This window comes from Vigna umbellata, chromosome 4 (genome assembly GCF_029865625.1).
Source record: "Vigna umbellata cultivar VRB3 chromosome 4, Vumbellata_1.0, whole genome shotgun sequence".
Lineage (NCBI taxonomy): Eukaryota > Viridiplantae > Streptophyta > Magnoliopsida > Fabales > Fabaceae > Vigna > Vigna umbellata.
Genome location: NC_142168.1, coordinates 10,562,187 through 10,582,774, shown reverse-complemented (window position 1 = coordinate 10,582,774; position 20,588 = coordinate 10,562,187). Strand labels below are relative to the sequence as shown.

General features: G+C 29.1%; 2 protein-coding genes across 2 annotated transcripts; one reads left to right on the top strand and one right to left on the bottom strand.

Annotated features, from left to right (window-relative positions):
- Positions 1–1,323: 1,323 nt before the first annotated feature.
- On the bottom strand, positions 1,324–3,247 carry LOC124825551 (uncharacterized). Its single transcript, XM_047298185.2, has 2 exons — positions 3,117–3,247; positions 1,324–2,649 (listed from the first exon to the last, which is right to left on the bottom strand). Exon 2 carries the CDS (start codon positions 2,547–2,549, stop codon positions 1,752–1,754), a length of 798 nt encoding a protein of 265 aa, XP_047154141.1. The 5' UTR covers positions 2,550–2,649; positions 3,117–3,247; the 3' UTR covers positions 1,324–1,751.
- A 12,081-nt stretch (positions 3,248–15,328) lies between these two features.
- LOC124825550 (uncharacterized) lies at positions 15,329–18,987 on the top strand. Its single transcript, XM_047298184.1, has 3 exons — positions 15,329–15,356; positions 17,751–18,490; positions 18,865–18,987. The coding sequence occupies exons 1-3, from the start codon at positions 15,329–15,331 to the stop codon at positions 18,985–18,987; spliced, it is 891 nt and encodes a 296-aa protein (XP_047154140.1).
- The last annotated feature ends 1,601 nt before the right edge of the window (positions 18,988–20,588 follow it).

The following is a 20,588-nucleotide window of genomic DNA, read 5'->3' as shown; positions in this document are numbered from 1 at the left end:
TGATTTCCTGAGGCGTGTAGATCACTATCCTTAAGGACTTATCCACGATGTATTGCGCAAGCCTCCTAGAATACAATAGGAACTTCTCAGAATTTCTGAGGATCTCAGAACTAGCAAGGATCAAGAGAATAAAATAAACCCATAATATTTTTAAGGAAAGAAGAAAAGAGAAAGAATTGAACTAAGAGAAGAAAGAATGAGAGAAGAGTGATTTTTGATGATGAGTTTTGGAGTGAATTAAGTGCTCTATTTATAGAGCTGGGGAAGCAGGTCCATGATCCAAAAGATCCAAAATACCTGCTAGAGGAAATTATTTTTCAATAAAATAAAACGTTGCAAACTAAAAAGACGTTGGCAACCGTGTGAAGCATGAGAGTTGCGGTGAAATATCTCACAACTTTAAGATAATAACGTTCATCTGCAAAAAAGGCAAGATATTTTGCAATACCTTATCCTACGTGTACAACAGGTAAAACTCTTAGACTAAGACCTTTTGCACCTCTCACCACATACTCCATTCTAATTTACCTAAGTTTGAATGGTTATTAAAGCGATATAATAATCTCCAACATCCACGCTCCCTCATCAATACGTGCATTAATGAAACACCACTATAGAATATTCCCAAAAGAGATTCATGGAATTCTATCAAACATATATACAATGCTCATAACTAATAACAAACATACCATCGTCATAATATCATACATGAATACTCACCTTAAACTCATAGACATGCATAAAATACATTGCAAAATATATATTAAACAATTATGAAATAAGAAATTTTACAGCGAGAAATAACCCGGTGTTAGGCTTTAGTCTTGTCGTTCAGCGACAGACTCTTGCCACTCAACGTCATGGAACAAAATGCTTCAGACTTAAAGTGAGAGATGATACTCAGTAGTGTCTTGTTATCACTCTCAAAGCCAAATAATTTGCATTTGAGTACGTTCAACGGTAAAAAAACTAACTTCAAAAATAAACTAAATAATAAAATATGAAAATAACATTTCATTTAAAAATACAATCTACATTCTTTAAAATTAATGTTTCTCATTAAAGCGTGAACATTGTTAAATTAATGTCTCTTATTTTAAATCATATTTATCATTAGTAGTTAATGTATGATATTTATTTTTAATATACTTCTAATTGTAATAAAAACAGAATTAAATGGTCTTAAAAATAATCCCTTGCTAAATACTGGTAAAAGATACATTTCAAACTAGATTGCAAGGCCTTTTCCAGTATCAACCCTCGGGAATATCTCTATAAATAAAGCATACAATGTTATATATGGAACCCGGCAAACAACTCCACTAATAATAATATTACAAATTACAATTAGTAAAAATGACACTGTGAGCAATTTAATAAAAATAACTTCCTGTTATTGATCCACTTCATAACTACAATACATCAGGGAGTTCTTATGAAGTTCAAATACTGATAAAGCAACCATTTGCCACAGGAAATGGCAAAATCATTATTTACTACCTTATTCATTCCATGGCCTTGGTAGTCATCAAAATAGTTTGTGCCAGAAACTGATATCCCTCCTACCAACCAGCCAAGCTCAACCAGAGCTAAAAACCCAAAAACTGTACTGAGATTGACTGGGGCTATATATGATAAGATAAACTATACAGGTTATAAATGGCGTTGTTGACACTGGATGAAGGTGGCCACAAGTTGAAGCAAATTAACATTCATTATGCTTTCAAAGCATAAGACATACAACCTCAATCTCAATTGATAATTTCCCTGACAAGCCAATCCAAACTAGGATATGCAAAGTACAAGGTGAGAAACGACGGGAGAGCAAACAGAACGGTAATTAGAATATACAGAGCCAAAATGGCTGCACTGGCTGGTATTGCATATAAGACAATCAAAAGAAAAATAATTATCAGTGGGAACTTTGCAGTCAAGTGAATAAATAAAACCAGCGACTTCCGCAGAGATGTATGCAGGGTTTCTATACTAAGGTAATTACTGGTATTGCCATGATACTGATCGGAAATTGAAGACTCTGAGTGGCAAATTTGTTCTCTCTGAAGACTGCCATGGCTTACTGTTGTTAAGCTGTCTTTAATTGGCCAAACATGTTGATGATCCCCACACACAGTAGAATGTGACTTTACTCCATCACCGTTCATGCTCTCAACCATCCAAAGAAGGAAATAGTTCTTGCGAGGGAATTTCAAATTTCCCTGGTACACTAAACGGAGAGACAAAAGGTTACACCATGGGCAGGAGATAAACAGTGGAAGCTGAATTGGCAGTGTTGGAAATTTCACCACAGCCCATTGTAATCCAAGGATGCAATTTTTACAAAGAGTGTGACCACACCATAAGACATAAGGCACATTTTCAACAATGTTAAAGGATTCCCAGCATATTGGGCATTCCAGCCTTTCCTCTCTGCTCACCATAGAAGTCTCGTCATCAGAATATTCTGAAACAGGGTGATTAGGCTTTGGAGAATCATATTCATTTTTCAGACCCTGGCTTCCAGAAATGAGACTAGATGCAAAGTTCCACATTCTGAATCACGTTACAATACTACAGCAATAACCATGAATAAGACATCATTTGGTCCTTATCGATGACATCAAAGCATCAAAACAAGTGTCAGAACACACCCTGCAACACGTTCACATTATATTGAGAAGTGACGTATCAACAGAAATGAAACATTTCCTTAAAATAAAATATTATACACATACATCAGATCATAATACATGCACTTCTAGCAGATTCTATAAGCATTATCGACTATGATGCACAAATACGACACGTATCGGATTGAAGGGAAATATGACGCTTAAATACTAACATCCCCTTATCATCCATTTCCTTTCATTTTAATACGAATTGTTTGCCACAATTAGCTTCTTAAAGCATAATCGCATCAGAAAGAAACACTAACATTCAATCAACAAGTGAATACACACAATACACACACCTAGGGAAACTGAATCAGGTGATTAAAACGAAAATCAGTGTTTTGTTGTGAAGAAAAAAGAACCCTAATAGAAAGAGGTGAGAGAAAGAATGTGAAATGAGATGATAATAACCGCTGCAACAGGTGAGGAAATAGAAAAACGTACCGAAGACGGAAGCGATTGCAAGAAAAATTCATGATAGATTGGCACAACCAGAGATTGGAATTCCTTAACAAAAATGGAAAGGAAAAGAAGCTTAAGGGAGAACCGGTACCATGTGTTCGGTCACCATTTCTAGAAAATTAAAAAACATTTCCATTTTTTTCTATTTAAATCTATTTTCAAATACTATATTTGAATAAAATAATTTAAATAAAATAAAGTTTAATTTTTTGCATAGATAAAACATTTTAATTATTATTAAATAAATAAAAAAAATCTTTAATTGAATGAATATGACTCTTATATAAATATGCACTACAAAAGATACCTGATTTATAGGGGTAATTTTGGAGAGGTTATAAAAAAAACCCCTCAAATTAACATATTTTAAGATGTTTAATTTAAATGATCTAATTGACAAGATTTGTGGGGTTTTAATTCCTTTCAAGAGAGGTTTATAACCTCTTCAAATAAAAATATATTTTTATTCATCATTTTCTAATTCTTTTACATTTTTTCCTTTAAAAATTTTAGACTTAGTTTCATTTTAGCAATTCTAAAATTTTATTCCCTCCAGATCTAAAACCCATCTCTGCCTAAACCCATTATTTTTCTAAAAGTTAATTTTCCTCTAAAAATCTTCTGACAATTTCTCCCTTCATTTCACCACCTGAACCCTAGTTTCTCCTTTCATTCCATCCGCTCTCTCCCTCCTCTTTCATTTCTCCTTTAGATTGCCCAGTGTTTTCCTTTTTCTTTCAGATTCGTAGTCGGCAGACAGAGCTGCAACGGTGGTTTTGCAGACCGACAGACAGCAGAGCTCATAACGTCACGGTCGATAGGTACATCGTTCTACAACCCTTTGTGCTTTTATTTGGTGCAGCGTTTTAGTGAGATATCTTCTTCTCAGTCTCAATCATGTTTTTCATGAACGAGTAAATTGAGTTCTTGGTTAAGGAATTCGACTTCAGTTCCACATGGACCAACACATTTGGTTTTCCTTTTAGTTTTTGTACGTTCAAATGAATATTGACTTGAAAGTGTCTAATTCATCAAGTTTATGCATTTTATTGAGTGATGTATGTGTTTTATTGTGTGTGTGCGTGTATATATTACTTATTTTGTAAATAGCTTTCCTTCATCATGTAAGGGAACTTTACGGAGGAAATCCATTGTTCGGTTGTTGTTCTCTACATCATCATGTTACCGCTAGTTAAAACTTGGTGTTGAAATTTGAACCTTGAAATAATATTTGATTTACATTGTAATGTTAGTAATTTATGGTATGTTTTTCATCTAAAATATGGCAAATGATCTGCTTCATCTTACCTTAAACCTTATCGTTTTTGTAAATTCTGCATAATTTAGTTTTAAGTGGTAAAGACTTGTTACTTTTGTTACAAGAAGAGTTATATGAAAACGAACCATACCAAGATCAAGAGTTGGACAAATTTTATAGTAATGACAATGAATATGCTCAATTGGCTACAAACCATTTAGACGAGGATATCAATTAGTCAAATGTATAATTGACTCATGGTTGATTTCTTAAGGTGATGATATGTACCACATGCTTGATTTCTCAGTTTCAGGTTAAGAAGAAGTTACATTTTCTGAATTGTGACTCTTTATTAGCTTGTTCTCTCATTTGTAAAGGTAATAAGATCCTAACTCATTCATATGTGCGATGTATTTGGCTGGATGGCATAGATTATCATTCATATGTGCTATTGTTATTTCAGAATTGATTTTCTTGAATCTGATTGCATGAGATGAACTTGTAAATTTTACAAAGTTAATTATCAGTTATTAGATCATTGACAGATATGTGTTAGTGTAGTTTAGGTACTTACAAGACAATCATCTGATGGAAGTAACCTTTAGGAAGTTTATGATATTGTTTTAGGATAAAACTATACTTAGTTTATTATGAATTGGGTAACATTTCATTCTTTGTAACTATTTCTGTAATAGGATTACATTGACTTCTAGCCTATCCTTCTGTAACATACAATTGTTTCTCAATTTATTTTTCTAAATTTCTTCCTACTCAGGGGTTTTTGTTCTATGGTATCAATTTTTTATTCAGAGAAATCATATTTGTTTGGTATTTAATAATTTAAAAAAAAATAAATTTACTTAATTTTGAAATTAAAAAAAAGAAGAAAAGAAAGAAATTGGTGAAAATAGGTAGTTATTATATATTTTAATAATCATTAAACAAAAAACGATATTATATATTTTAATAATCATCAAATAAAAAAATTGACAAAAATATAGAAAACTTTTGTGATTAAATAGTTGAAAATAAAGGAGGTTCAAAACCCCCATAAAATAATAGTCAGTAATAGAGGAGGTTTTTACCTCTGTAGAAAAACCTCCGCAAATTGAACGCGATACCAGGGGTCGCAAAAAACCCCGCAGATAGTTTGTGACGACTCAAACTGCGACGGCTTGAAAAACTCCCGGAATTTATTTTACGAGGGTGAAAACCCCTGCAAATCGAAAAAAAACCTCCTCTAAATAACATTTTATTTTGTAGTGATGTAAATAGGATATTGAATTGTATATGTAATTGATTTAATTTTATTCTTTGACTTATTTATGTTATATAAAAAAATAGTGTTGATATTGACAAGAAATGTATGAATATAAAGATATAATATAGAATAATATGAGGACCATTTTTTCATTTTGTATATTAAGTAAAAATGCTTATATTATAAAATATATTTTCTTGTTTCTCTAACTGTATTCTAAGTCACATACATTTTAAGATATTAAGATGTGAAAGGTAAGAGGAATTCTTGTACATTATTACTTATATGAATATACAATTTGAATTGTAATGAACTTCTCTTTGTCGATTAATTTTAGGTTTGCTCGTTAATATAAATCAGAAATGAGTCCATATAAAAAAAGATATTCAAACACAGAGAATATTAACTAATGTTTTTTTAGAAAATGATAAATTAATTTACAAACTTATAATAGAAAAAAAAATCGATAGAAAGGATTGAGAAGATAACCAAAGTAGATTAAAGTATAAAAATAGGGTTTAGGGTTTAGGCATTGCAATTTTATTTAGATAAGAGGGTGTATTTAGTAATAACAGAAGTTAAATGAAGGTGGAATGCAATAAAAATTTAGGGAAGTGTAAATAGTAAACCAGATTGAGATTTCTGAGAGGGAGGCCCAACCTAGATACTGTGTTCTAATAGATTGAGTCGGAGTGTCGAATGCACAGTAACACTGGAATATATTCCCTGCATTGCATATATATATATTATAATTAATCTTCTCTCACTTTATTTTCTTTTATCATTTATACTTTTTTTTTTCTGAAAAAAGATAAAAACTGCAACTTAGTCTCGGTGGTGATCATGAAAATTGAACCAATCTTAAAATCATGATTTGGTTACAATTATTGGGTGGATTATCTTAGAATAATCAATTAGTTAAAATAATCACGTGGAGTGGGGTCAAAGTTCATATAATTATTTATTATCAAATTTTTCTTCTTTTTTCAATTACGAATTACTCAATTTAAAATATCACTTCTTCCGTTATTTTTTTCATTTATATTTGTAAATGTATATAAATAACTATAATATGAAATATTTAAAACCTTTCTATGGGAATTCGAGGACGTTATTCAAGCCAAGTTTCATTGCAATTTGCATATCTAATACTCAATATTCAGTAACACAATTCAAATGAAAAAAATATTTTCTGTATCCATTATGCTAAAAGGATTTATGCATAAAAGATGTTGAAGAAAATATTAACTCACACTTAAGTTAATGTTTTAAAATCACATTAGGCCCCGATAATAGTTAACCTACTTACATTCATTGAAATAGAAAAAAAAGTTTAATTCTTATGTTGATATATATTTCCTTCATTATTTAATTAAATTAATTAGTATTATTATATAGCTTAATTGTAATACTTCTACACTGTCCAACAATTAATTGGAATTTATATTACTCTGTATGTAATAATTGATGAAACATGATTTAGGCATAACAAAAGATATTGAAAAAATAACTTAAAGAACTATTTTTGGTTCTATTTTCTAGCACTATTTTAGTCCAACTATATGAACTATTTTTTAATAAATACTATGATAAGTTTACATATATTGTAATTATAATGTATAGTTTTGTTCATTTAGTTAATTTTAAATATGGGTTTCATAGTATAAGTGATTATATTACATAACATATAAGTAAAGAAAATACTAAACTTATATTAAATAACATATAATTAATAAAAATACTAAATTTTTGTTTGAAACTCACATATTTCTCGTATTATATTTATAATTTCATTACAGGATACTTATAATGTTATATATTATTGGAAATATAAATATGAATCCAAGTCATACATTTATTTAAAATAAAAAAACTTAAACAATATATAAAAAAAATTATAAATTTATTGTCTTAAAATTTTGCATATCTTTATATGAGTTGAGTTTATTTTTTATAAGTATTATCTCTTCTCAGTTAATCTTTTCTCGAAAGATGTATTAACTAAGATACATCTTTGCATCAAGCTTTTATTTTTTTTTAAAAAAAAGTTAATAGTTAATTTTGATAACTAAGAGAAGTATCTCTTTTATGACGAGCAACTGTGCAAATAAAAAATATTCTTAATTTGAATCATTTATGCTCATATCAATAAATTCATTGTGAAATCTTTATATATAAGTTGGAATCGTGTATCCTTAATATTGTTTGTTTTTAACAAATGATTCCTCGAAAGAAACATGATTCTTATCTAGTGGTTTGTTTCATTATACATTATTCTAAGAATGTTACGTAAATTATGTATATGGCCACTTTGGATGAATGAAATGTATGGCATGATATGACGGGGGAAATAGCGAACAATAACATGTCGGGTAAATAAGCAAACATGTAAATGAATCAAGAAAAGACAAGTTAAAATTTCAAGGTGGCACAAGTTTTCAGAGATCAATATCTTTCAGTGGGCTCTACATTTTAGCATATTAAAGTGATATTAGAAAATTTTCACATCATAATAATATAATATAGTATGACTCTAAAACAAAATTAAAGACATGAAATATATAGAGAGTGCATCATGTTCATGTAACCAAATTAATAGTTAAGAGATAGGAACTCTTGTCGTGTCTAAAAAATTCAATGATTACTTTGTACTAGAAGAAGCTTCATTGCGTTGTTGGTTACGTAGGAGTAAAACAAGCTCCACAAATCACGACAAGAACAAACACTGCATACCAATTAAGAACTCGCCAATTTCACGTTTTCTACATTTTTTTTGTTGGGTCACAAAAGTTTCTTTAACTTGCCATAATTTTAATTAGAAATTCTTGTAATCGAGTAAATATTATAATTTCTAATTCCTTTAAAATTATAGACTGACAGAACACGGTCTGATCAAACCGTCATATGTACAATACATTAATATAATGGTTTTACTTTGCATGATTACAAACTGTCATTGTAACACGACCACCTCTGATCGTCGTCAGAGGTTGAATTTTATAATTTTAGTGTAAAATTGAGCGAATAAAACTTAGCCACGTGTGTTCGTACTACGACCGTACTACCGGAAAAAATAACAGTAAAACTTATACCAAATAATTGAAGCCTTGCCAGAAAAACTACTCCATGGAAAGTGATGTTTAGAAGCTGAAGGAATCAAACTACTACCATTTTTATGGTTTCATTACTCTCCACAGAGTCCTCTCGAATTTGTCTTTCTATCATCGATACATTACAAGATAAGCATTGTTTAGGCATTTATTTCTGCAACACTAACACATCAATCACACTTCATTCAATCTCATCACGTCAAAATCTGGCCTAACACCCATGTTTTTTATTTCTTTGGTTGAATTTTCCTTCTAATAAAAAGTTAAACACAAAAATTATTAATATACTAAATTAAAGTTACATCAGTACAAGAAAAATTAATAAAAAATGTAAAAAAAAGTGCTTTTGTTTGTCGTAAGTAATAGGAAGCAAGAATTGCTTGCTTCGATTTTACTTCAAGAATGGAGAAGAGAAAAGTACGATATTTAATTTGTACCATGTTTGAAAAGGACAGCGGCATTATTTGATGGTCCCACGAAAGATAAGGGTTTTGTTGTTTTGTAATTATTGACGGAATTTAGACATATGCATGTGTCTGTTATTTTCCACTTAAAAAAATAATAATGTGGTTGTGGCCATGGATGTTCATCAACTCTTTCAAAACTTCTTTCTTCGTCTCTCAAACTTCCAACGGAGATAATACATATCATTTTCCGAAGACCTGAATGATACGAATTTGTACTACGAATGCTATTTTAGAAACTTTGATGCATACTTTCACAATTTAACCTGTATGTCGTTCGTGGGATAGTGATAACTTATATATATCTCAATGGAAAAATTGTATTGAGGAAGAATGGTTTGATGAAAATAATAATAAGCATATGATGATGATACAAAGGTGATCAGGAGTGAATTTACGTTACTGTTTTAATTTATGTCTAATTTTTCTTTCTTTACCCACAAATTTCAAATTAAAAACAAATGATGACATAAATATTAAAATAATGATTATTGAAGTATCAAAAAATTATAAAAATTAATAAATAATTACATATACTTCAAATTTTATGGCAACTCAATATTTTTTTTCTGATGAGAGGAAAAACATTTAATAAACTTAAAAGAATTTTTTGGACATCAAACTAGTCAAATTGTTGAAAAGGTCAATAAAAGATATTGTGTAATCAAAGAATATATTTTGAAAAGAAATGAAGTTACAAAAATCATTTTTAAATTATTTGATAATTTAAAGATTTAAACCAATAAACACTTAAAATTGATAATCAAACTTTTTCAAGTGAAAAAACTAAATAAAACATAAATAATCAAATGATAACTCGAATAATAACCATTTAATTTAATAAAATTAATATTTATACTTTTATGAAATGTAATATATAGTATGAACGATCCAAACAATTTAGAGAGATTAAAAGAATGTAAACTGGAAGAAAATATTCTTTAGATGAAATGAAATAAAAAATAGTTATATATTACTAAATAAATTAATATTGCTTTAATAATTTTAAAAGAAGACAGATATGAAACAAGATGTGCATATCTTCATTACAAGTTTTAAAAATTGAATATTTCTCATATTTCTTTTGTCCACATCTTATTGGAGTGTTTCATTGGTGCATGCATGGTGATAGCCATCACCCTATAATTAATGCTTTTAACTTTTTTTTATCTAACAACACAAATTTTATAAATATAAATACTTACATAATTACAAACGGAGACATAGAGTTAAAATTATAAAAATGTTTTTTTAACAATTTTTTACAACAACTTACGTGATAGGTTGTGATTGGTCTGTTTTAAACATATGAACCAATAAAATAGAATAGTGACACATAATCTATTATCGAAAAGTTGTTAAAAAAATTTGTTAAAAAAATTTGTTAACATATCATGGTCCTTAAAATTAACCTACCTTCATCTGAGATCCAGATTTGTCTTTTGTGTCTTAGTCAATAGTATGACAGTCCATTCTTTTCTTGTGTGTAATGTGTTCCTCCTTTTGGTTTCTAGCATTTCGAAATCAAGTAACTCATAAACAAGTTTATATGTGATTTTAACCCACTACGTTAGCTTTTAAACGGACTTGATTATCTCACTATTAAATATATGGATTAAGAGTGAAATTTGAATATAATTTAATTTCATAAAATTATTTTGAAAGACTTTCACATATTTTAAATTGAATTTATTTCTAGTTATTGTAATATTTTCAATACACTTCTTTATAGCGTGGTATATACATATCATACCTGAGACTAGACATTAATGAAAGAATCGATTCGATAATAATTTGATATATATGAGATAAAATGATATGTTCAATAAACATAAAATTTATTAAGACAAACTCTAATTCATGATGTGATAGCATATTAAAAAGTAAATTTTAATTCTAATTCATAAAAATAGCTTGAAATTTGAGATTTGTACTATGTATCAAACTTGAAAGTATAATATTGTAAATATTAATTTTTATTTAACAAATATTATTGTTCTTTTAATCTAATATCTTCCCAATCTCAAAGCTTACTTAAAACTTTGAAATTTAGGTTCATTCTATCCATGACAGTGATACCATTATAATAATAAAATGTCGTATCAAATTTTCACCAACATTAAAATACATAAATTTATTAAATATGTTATCTGTGTGCACGTTTCAATAATATTGAAGATTTGTAAGGTGAAAATAACAGTTGAATGATAAATGGGGCAATAACTTTAGGGTTTCGCTTTCAGGTTTGAGTTTGATGAAAAACTTTGATTTGAAGAAAAAACATGATCTGTTCCTTTTGATATCCTTCTAGCTTTTACCCTCGATGTCTGAAATCGTGCACCACGTTTCACTTTAAGAGGATTTAAAGGTCGAAAAAGACAAATTTTGATTCATCCTTTTTTTACAAAGATTCTTCATTCTTTATTACAATCTAATTCATTAACAAATCACAAAAAGATTCTGCAACGGCAAAGGCACCTTCTTGCTTTCCCATTCGAAAATGACTTACGATATCTTCTGTCTTCCAAAACAAAACGATTCCTTCATAAATTATAATCCTCATTACACAAACAAAATGTTACATCCAATTACAGTGTCTTTTGATTATATTTGTAGTACTTTCTCCTAAATAAACTACCTTTTCAGGAAGGAGAAAGAATATTTATAAAAAAAATATATATTTGTGTCTATCTCTACATAGTTCTTGCTATTTATAAAGGTCGATGAAAGAAACATTATCCAAATCCAACCCTTTAAGAATCACGTGTATCACTAACATTATTTAGTCTTTTGTTCTAAAGTTTCAATAAGTTATCATTAAAGTTCTTTTTGACTAGCATGTAACAACCCTTTTATTTCATGTCTTATTTTCTATATTCAAATTAAAATTTGACATCTTATATTTAGAATAATCCATATTTTAGTTGTTATAGTTTATGTTACATTAATAAATTTATATTAAATATTTTTTAATTCAATTTGACGTATATAATGATGATGCGTGAACTAGATGAATTAAAACCAAAGGTTACCAGAGTGGAAAATAATGTATTTGTAAATTTTAATATCGGAGAAAAATATTTTGACATTAGTAGAGAATGGGACCGATACTGAATTATGGATAAGAAAGGACAAAATGGAATGAAAAGTTTTATATATATTTAAAATTTTCAAGCTATTTATTTATTTGCATAAATCCCCACCATATACACACACATATATATATATATATATATGCAAATATTTTGTCTATTATATAGTTTTAAAAAATGTGATTTACCTACTTAATTTTACGTATAGATTTGAATTTATAGGTAAAACATAACTTATTTACGAAATTTACATATGAATTATTATTTAAGTTATCATACATACAAATTTATTTGTAGATAACACGCAAAATATTTTGTAGAAACTATTCGTAAATATAATCTTCTACATAAACTTAAAGTTAAGGCGGGAAAATACTTAACACCAAAATATGTATGTAAATATAATTAGATCCGTAAGTATATAAAAACATCATTAACATATAGATTGTTTCTTACATACTTTAAAAAGTAATTATTAAAAAATAAATGAGATTAATGAAATTAACATATTTTTTCTTCCAATTTGTCTTAATTGGTCATGACCATACTAGTTTGTATGACATCTTTAATATATTTTTGTGTTGATTTATGATGTAATATCAATTGCTTACTTTATAAAAAAAAATGTTTGCAAATAGAGAAGTTTGGTGCGTTCAGTCTATGTTGATAAAGTCTTTTAACAAACACATATATGTTAGTTTCTTCCATGTTTATTATAGTTTGACACATAAATTATTTATTTATTATTTTAATACAAACATGTCTTATTTCAATTGAAAGATTTTCAAAGTAGATTTTCTCAAGCATTACTTGAGACTAGTTTTATCAGTGTCTCACAATGCACTCCCTTATGCTGAGGAGGAGAGATTAAAAAACAAATGTTAGTTACCACCAACAAGTGGAAGGTACAAAGAACGAATAGATGAGGTTGGACATGTCATTCTTGAGATAACATATTCACATTTACTTATACTTATAATAGGCACATACATATTTTAGCCAACAAGTTCCTTTTGGAGGGATTAATAAAACTTCGACAATGACTATTAATTATTGAGAATCAAATGTTCGAGCAATGATATCAAATGAGTTTCCAATTTTAAAACCAAATGCAAACCCAATTTCAAACCTTCACTAGTACAAAAACAGCGTACAACGTCGAATATTTTGGGTCTTTTACGTCGAATTCGAGAACGACGTCATATCGAAAGACGTTAAATTGACGTCGAATTTTATCAATAAACGATGTTAAATATATTTTTTTATTTTTTTTAATTAATTGTGATCTTTTTTTACAACTCTACTAAGCTGAAAAGCAGAAAAACAACAAATTTCAGTTTTTGGTATTTTGTAAAGCATGAATTATGAACGTGCAATATAATATCAACAACAAACAACAATGACAAACAACAAACAAGTTCAATCAAACAACAACAACAAACAAGTTCAACCAAACAACAACAACAAACAAGTTTAACCAAACAACAACAACAAACAAGTTCAACAAAAAATAACAACAAACAAGTTCAACAAATAAGTTCTTCAAAACGAAAACGAAAACTAACATTGATTCATCGGAATAAAGTGTTGCCACAAGTGAGAGAGAAAGAAGAATGAGCCTATGAAGGACAAGAACACGAAAATAATCGGTCAAAATAAACGAAAATCATACCTAAAATAGTAAATTAACATGCATTTGTATCAAATGAAAGAAAGATTACATGTGATGGTCGTCAAACATCGTTCGAGAAAAGTTTGAGCATAAAAGAGGGTCTCACGCGCTAAGATAAAGTGAATGGATTTTCAATCTCCCGCTCAAATTTTTATTAAATTCACTAACCTTTTGACGTCTAACGTTGGGGCATTCGACGTTTTATATCCTTTTACGCCGAATTACAATTCTAAATGACGGTTAATAATTGCATTTATTTACAAAAATGTCACCGGTTATTTTTAACGTTGGCTATTAAGTGGTTCGACATTAAACGCATGACGTTATACGTTGTTTTTGCACTAGTGCTTATAGAATTTTATTGGTACAATCATCCAATATATCCTGTCTCTAGTAGTAGCAACTGCACAAAATATTTGTCAACCACCAAAAACTCAACAACAACGAAATCAAGTGCAGGATAATCGACAGCTGCAACAACACGATGAAGAAAAGCTAATTCACCTCGTGCTTATACTGATTATTACCATATGTGAGGAGCTTTTTCTATATTATGGCTGCATTTTTTTTATTAAGATGTTTCAATTTTATAATGTTTGTATTGTTTACAATGTTAACTTTGATAAAGAATAATGTATGTTTAAATATTTTCTACTCTTAATAATATATTATAAATTCTCTACATTTTTTTAGTGCAATAATTATTTTAAACTTTATGAGAAATTTCAAATGTCTAGGATTGCAAAACTAATGCAAGAAAAAACCAATATGATAAAAACTGTAGCAAAAATTACTTACGAATTTACTAGTATAGAAAAGTCTTTTTATACCGGTTAAAAGAGGTTTTATATGCCAATTCTAGAGCCAGTATAAACATAGGCGATATAAACAAGTGATAACTTTCTATATCGATTCCAAATCCTGTATAGAAAGTGTCACTTTTTATACTAGTTAAAGGCCTAATCGGTATAGAAAGCATAATGGTCATCATTGAATCTACATCGGAGTTGGTGAGGAAAAATTGTTTCCTATTTGAACTACTTTTTCAATGATGTTGTGGTGATTAGAGTTCGCATGGTAGTCAAATATGCTCATTTGGTGCTCACCACTAGATGTTTCATCCTTCCTTTCTCCTCAAAATATAGATTTACAATACTAAATAAGTTGAATGATAAAGTTAAATTGAAAATTAATTGAGAAAGACAGAAGAGAGGTTTTAATAAAAATGGTAGTTTTAAGGGCATGAGGATCTTAGATCTTGATTTGGGGTTTTCACATGCTAAAGTATCGCACTCTAAAAGGAGAATGAAGAGAGATGTGTTGTGTCAATGCCAATGATGACTCTGGTTGAAATTGAAGTTGCAGGCAACTACCATAGTTGGGTGGAGGAGTGATGTAGTGACAAGAGAGTAAAGAAGAGAGATGAGAGGAAAAACCTTGTCACATGAAGGGAAACAATTAAATGAGAAGAAGAAGAACTTACTTCAATGAAGACATTCTTTAGTGTCAGCGTCACGATGGCAACCTCTTAATGGCGTGGTGTCGTGATGAATCACGATTAAAGTGTGTGTGGTTCTACCACAAGCATTTAGAAAGTTGGAGGGTTTAAACATAGGTTTGTGTTTACAAATAAAAAAAGAACTATTTTTTATGTTTATTATAACTAAAATCAATATAGAATTTTTTTTTATTTATTACAAAAATTTCATTTTGTATATTTTCTATACTAGTTATAACTAGAACTAGTATAGAAAATTAATGTCATCATATTCAATTTCTATATCAATTATAACTATAACAAGTATAAAAAGCATTATCTTATTCACTCTTATATCACTACATCACTTTTTATACCAAATGAGTTACAACACATAAAAAAAATCGCTATAAAAAATATCTTTTTACATTAATAGTATATCAATAAGTAATTAATTTTGAACTTTGTAATACATAGTAGTCATTAATTATGACCGATTTACCTTTTGTCTAAATGTAATTTGTTGGTAAATCAGTCTTACGAATTTTATGTGTTAGCTACAACTTTTTACCATAGTTATAATACCATCTTTATAAAATGTAAAAAATGCAGTCATGAATGGTTACAGCTTAGATAAAGCACTATCGTATATTTAATATAAATTGTTATATTCGATTTGTTTCTTTTACAAAAACGTGTATTTTAAAATTTATAAATTATGTTTTTTTTTTTTATGTTTTGAGGGTTTAAAGATATTATTTTATGAATTCTAATATTGCTATTATTTTATTAATATAATTTTAGATGGTTAAGTTATAATCAAATTAGTAAATACTTAACCGATCAATTTTTTAAACATTACTATTTATAAATCTCAAACATAAGAGTTGTTTGAATTAATTAATTCATTCACTCTTTTAGTTCTATAAACAATGATAAAATGGAATTGTGAAAACGCTTTCTGTTATTTTGAGAAAGAATTTTCTCCCATAATATTTTTACTATATAAAATTTTGATCTTTGAATATTTTTCTGTGAATAAATTTATTTTAGTATGGAATGAAAGTTTTATTAAATTAACGGTAAAATTATGTTTTTTTATCAAAATGGTAAAATCGTTTTTCGTTATTTTATGCAATATTTTATTATTTCGAAAATGTTTACTTATAAATAAACAATGAATTTTTTTAAAATATTTTTTAGAAACTAAGCACGATAACCTAATCAATTTATATATATATATATATATATATATATATATATATATATATATATATATATATATATATATATATATATATATAATTACTTATATTCTTTCTAAAAACAACCACGATTTATGAACTAAGTGATATCAATAAAAATTCTGGGAACAAATTCTTTTTACTTTTACTCTTTCAGAAATGATATCTTTCTGATTTACTTCTTCGTTTTGAGTTTTACACCTAGACATATTCATTGTACGTAGTTGTAATAAGTTGCTACACTTGCTTTTTTTCTTTCTTAATTAGAGTTCATAAAATTTTATTTTCTTGTGTGGGTTACATATTGTTGGTAATAGTGTGTCTGTAGTTTTTTTTTCCAAAAAACAGTGAAAATAATTTATTTAGGATGACTAAATTGAAATTGAATGTACATTGTGTATAAAAAAATATATTCTTTATTTGTTTTCTTCATATTTCTTTTACATTTTACACTTAGTATTGTTCAGCCTTTTGATTATTACAGAAGTGTTCAATACAAAGATTTCAAAGTTCTAAGAACTCACGTGAAGATTGTACTGTTATGTAATCATAAAATCAAGACCTTAATATATCTATATTTTTCACTGTAAATGTGAAAGAACTTATATTCAAATATAAAATGATTATGAAGCCCTCTTGATTCGGAATATTCAATTGCACGTGTGGTGACATATCTTCCACAAAGCAAATTTTAGAGGAGAAAAGTACACTTGCTAATTGCTCCATTCTTTCTATAATTAAAATAAAACACTACAATTAACAAAAATAAACATACTTAAATAACACAGAAAACTTTTTTTGAGATAAAACCTAATGACTTTTTGTTTGCATATATTCATTATAATCTTCAACACCAAGTGAATTTCATGAATGGATTGACACTAAATTCTGTTTTGAGTTTGAGGTCTAGGATCACTACAAAAATAATACAGTTTAGGAGAGGTTATTTTTCGACGGTTTTTGAAACCCCGAAAAATTTTCGGCGGTTTAAAACCCAAAATCGTCCCAAATATTTAAATTTTTTTATTTTTAAAATAGTTTTTCTGCACCTCCATTCCTTCTACGTTTTTCTCGAAACCTTAATCCCTCCCTGTTGCCTACATTTCCCCCCAAACCACTATCTTCATTTTCCTACTCCCTTCATTTTCTCCCAAACCATAATCTTCATTTCGTTGTACTACAAACACCATCTCAATCTCTCCTTTCTCCGCCACCGCTGTTGGAAGCTTAATTCCACTCTTCGCTGCTCTTCCTCCTCCGAGAAGCACCACACGAACTCCCCTAACTCCGATGACGTCATCGAGCTTCCTCTCTTCCCTCTCCCTCTGGTGCTCTTCCCCAGCGCCATCCTCCTCTTGCAGATCTTCGAGTTCCGCTACCGCATCATGATGCACACACTCCTTCAAACAGACCTCTGCTTCCGCGTCATCTACACAAATGTCGTCTCTAGAACCGCTGCCGTTGGCTGCGTCGACGAAGTCATAAAGCATGAGAGCCTCGTGGATGAACGCTTTTTCCTCATCTATAAGGGTCAGGAACGGTTTCGAGTGAACAATGTGGTGCGCACGAAACCCTACCTGGTCACGCAGGTGACGTGGCTCGAGGACCGACCATCTCCCTCCACCGATCTCGATCTGAACAGGCTAGCCACCGAGGTGCAGACCTACATGAAGGACGTTATCCGGTTATCCAACTATTATTTTCAATCATACTTTCTTGGCTATTTGTTCTTGTATTCTAACTACTTGTTTATGTGCTCATGGATATCACTTATTTATGTATAGGGTTTGTCTTCTTTTCATAAGCATCCACGCATTGTAAAGAAATCATTCACATTGTTTAAATTCTTTATCACGTGGTGTAGCAGTTGAGATAATAGGTGAGAATTTTTGGGACAACAAAGAAAAGTATTGAAAAACAATGTTTTCGTTAATTTCATGGATACCAAAAGGAGTATCAAAACCAGTTCTCCACATAACACAAGCCTTGAAGGACCTCCACATGGAACATTATGATGATGAGGATGAAACCAATGATCTATACTATCTAGACAACAACATGGATCCATATCTCAAAGATCAAAATGTTAGAGAAAAGAAGTTATGATAGAGACATTATTAGACTTATGATTAATTTTCTTATGCTCTTTCAGGTTTGGACAATTGATGATAGAGAAAAGAAGTTGCATTATCACCATTTCATTGTTATTTCAGCATTTCTGCTTTGCGCAGCTTGGCTTGATTCTCTCCTTCAAGGAGGAGAGAGAGAGAGGTAAAAGAACTATGGTTTCTTTGCTTGATATTTGTCATGTATTAACTGTTTGATTTTGGCAATTTGTTTAACTTGATAAGCACTTGATGCTTTTGTATAATATTTTTATCTTATGTATTTTCCTTATGACTACAAGGAACTTCTTAGTTGTTGGTTCAATGGATAACCTAATATTGAAGTTTTTAACCTTGACGTTGTTAGTGAATTTAGTGCTCACTGATTGTTTATACTATAATTTATACTATTTAGTTAAAAGTTTAAATCTCAAGCATACTGCTATTTAATTAAATATTAAAAGTGATTTTTTAAGATAATCTCCTCTCCTTTTTGTCATGCTAGTGGATTAGGAACCCTACGTGTTCATTAATACCTTCGTGTATTTTCTCATATGTATTTTATTATTTTATGGAGGATCAATTGTTTTCAAATCCTTCATTAGGTGGTATGCTCTGTTATGTCATTGTAAGTTCTTGCCTCAGGGCCTTAGAATGAATAGAGCCTTCCTTCACTAGAAATTCTATGTACCAACCTACCAAAAATGTTTGAGAATTTAAGTCCAGTCATTATTATTCATTATTTGTACAGATGATGAGTTCTTCAGTCAAATCAAAGCTGATGAACTTAAATGTTGCACACTTATATAGGCAGTACAGAAAAGGTTACAAAGTAATGAGTCAATAGTCATTTTTTATTGTTTTGCTACGGAGTAATTATTGTTTTTGTGACCAAACAAATATGTTAGAAGAATCGTTTTTGAGGGAGGACATATTGTTGACCCATATCAGGTTTAAGTCTTTTTAAATACCGATTTTCATTTTGTTATGACGCCTCTACAATCTTTTCACTCTGCATTTTGAAATGTTCATTCTTTTTTTCAAGGGAGAGTTTTTGTGCCTTGTTTGCCGCAGACATGCAAATTGTGTCTTGCCAACTTTACCTGGAGAAATAAAGAGGCCTTTGAAGCAATCTATCATCTTGAGTACTGGTTCAATAAATACTGCACCCCCTTAGCTGAATCAAGTGCATTGACTTATTCACTTCGCCTGTAGTCTGGCTTAAAACTTAATTAACAAATATCGGTCAAACCAATGGAACCTAATTCCAATACATCACTTAATAATTCATATATTTTTCTCTGTTTTATGTTCTAATGGGATTTTCTTAAAAACAATATCGTAAGTGGTTCTTTTTAATATTTGTGGAATCCAAATCAGGCTTATTATGAATAATGTGTTCATTATTGTCATTTCTATTTGAATAATGTATTCATTAAACGTCCCAATTAACCAATGTTGATATAAGACCTATGAAAAATATTTACCTTAATAGTAACAATTTTATTACTAATAGTAATAAATTTCTTTGTGAATGGAAAATATAACTAATAAGCTTATATAAATTAAACGTGATAAGTTAAACAAAAATTTACAGTAGCTCAGATGGTAAACACCTTCTAACACTTAGAACATAGGTTCAAACCTAGTAAAATACATTTATCCAAAAATATATTTTTTTATAAAATAAATAAATTAAAAAATAATAATAAATAAACAAATAAGGGGAATTGGAAATAAGAATGGACAAGAGACTTTCGGTTATAGGACC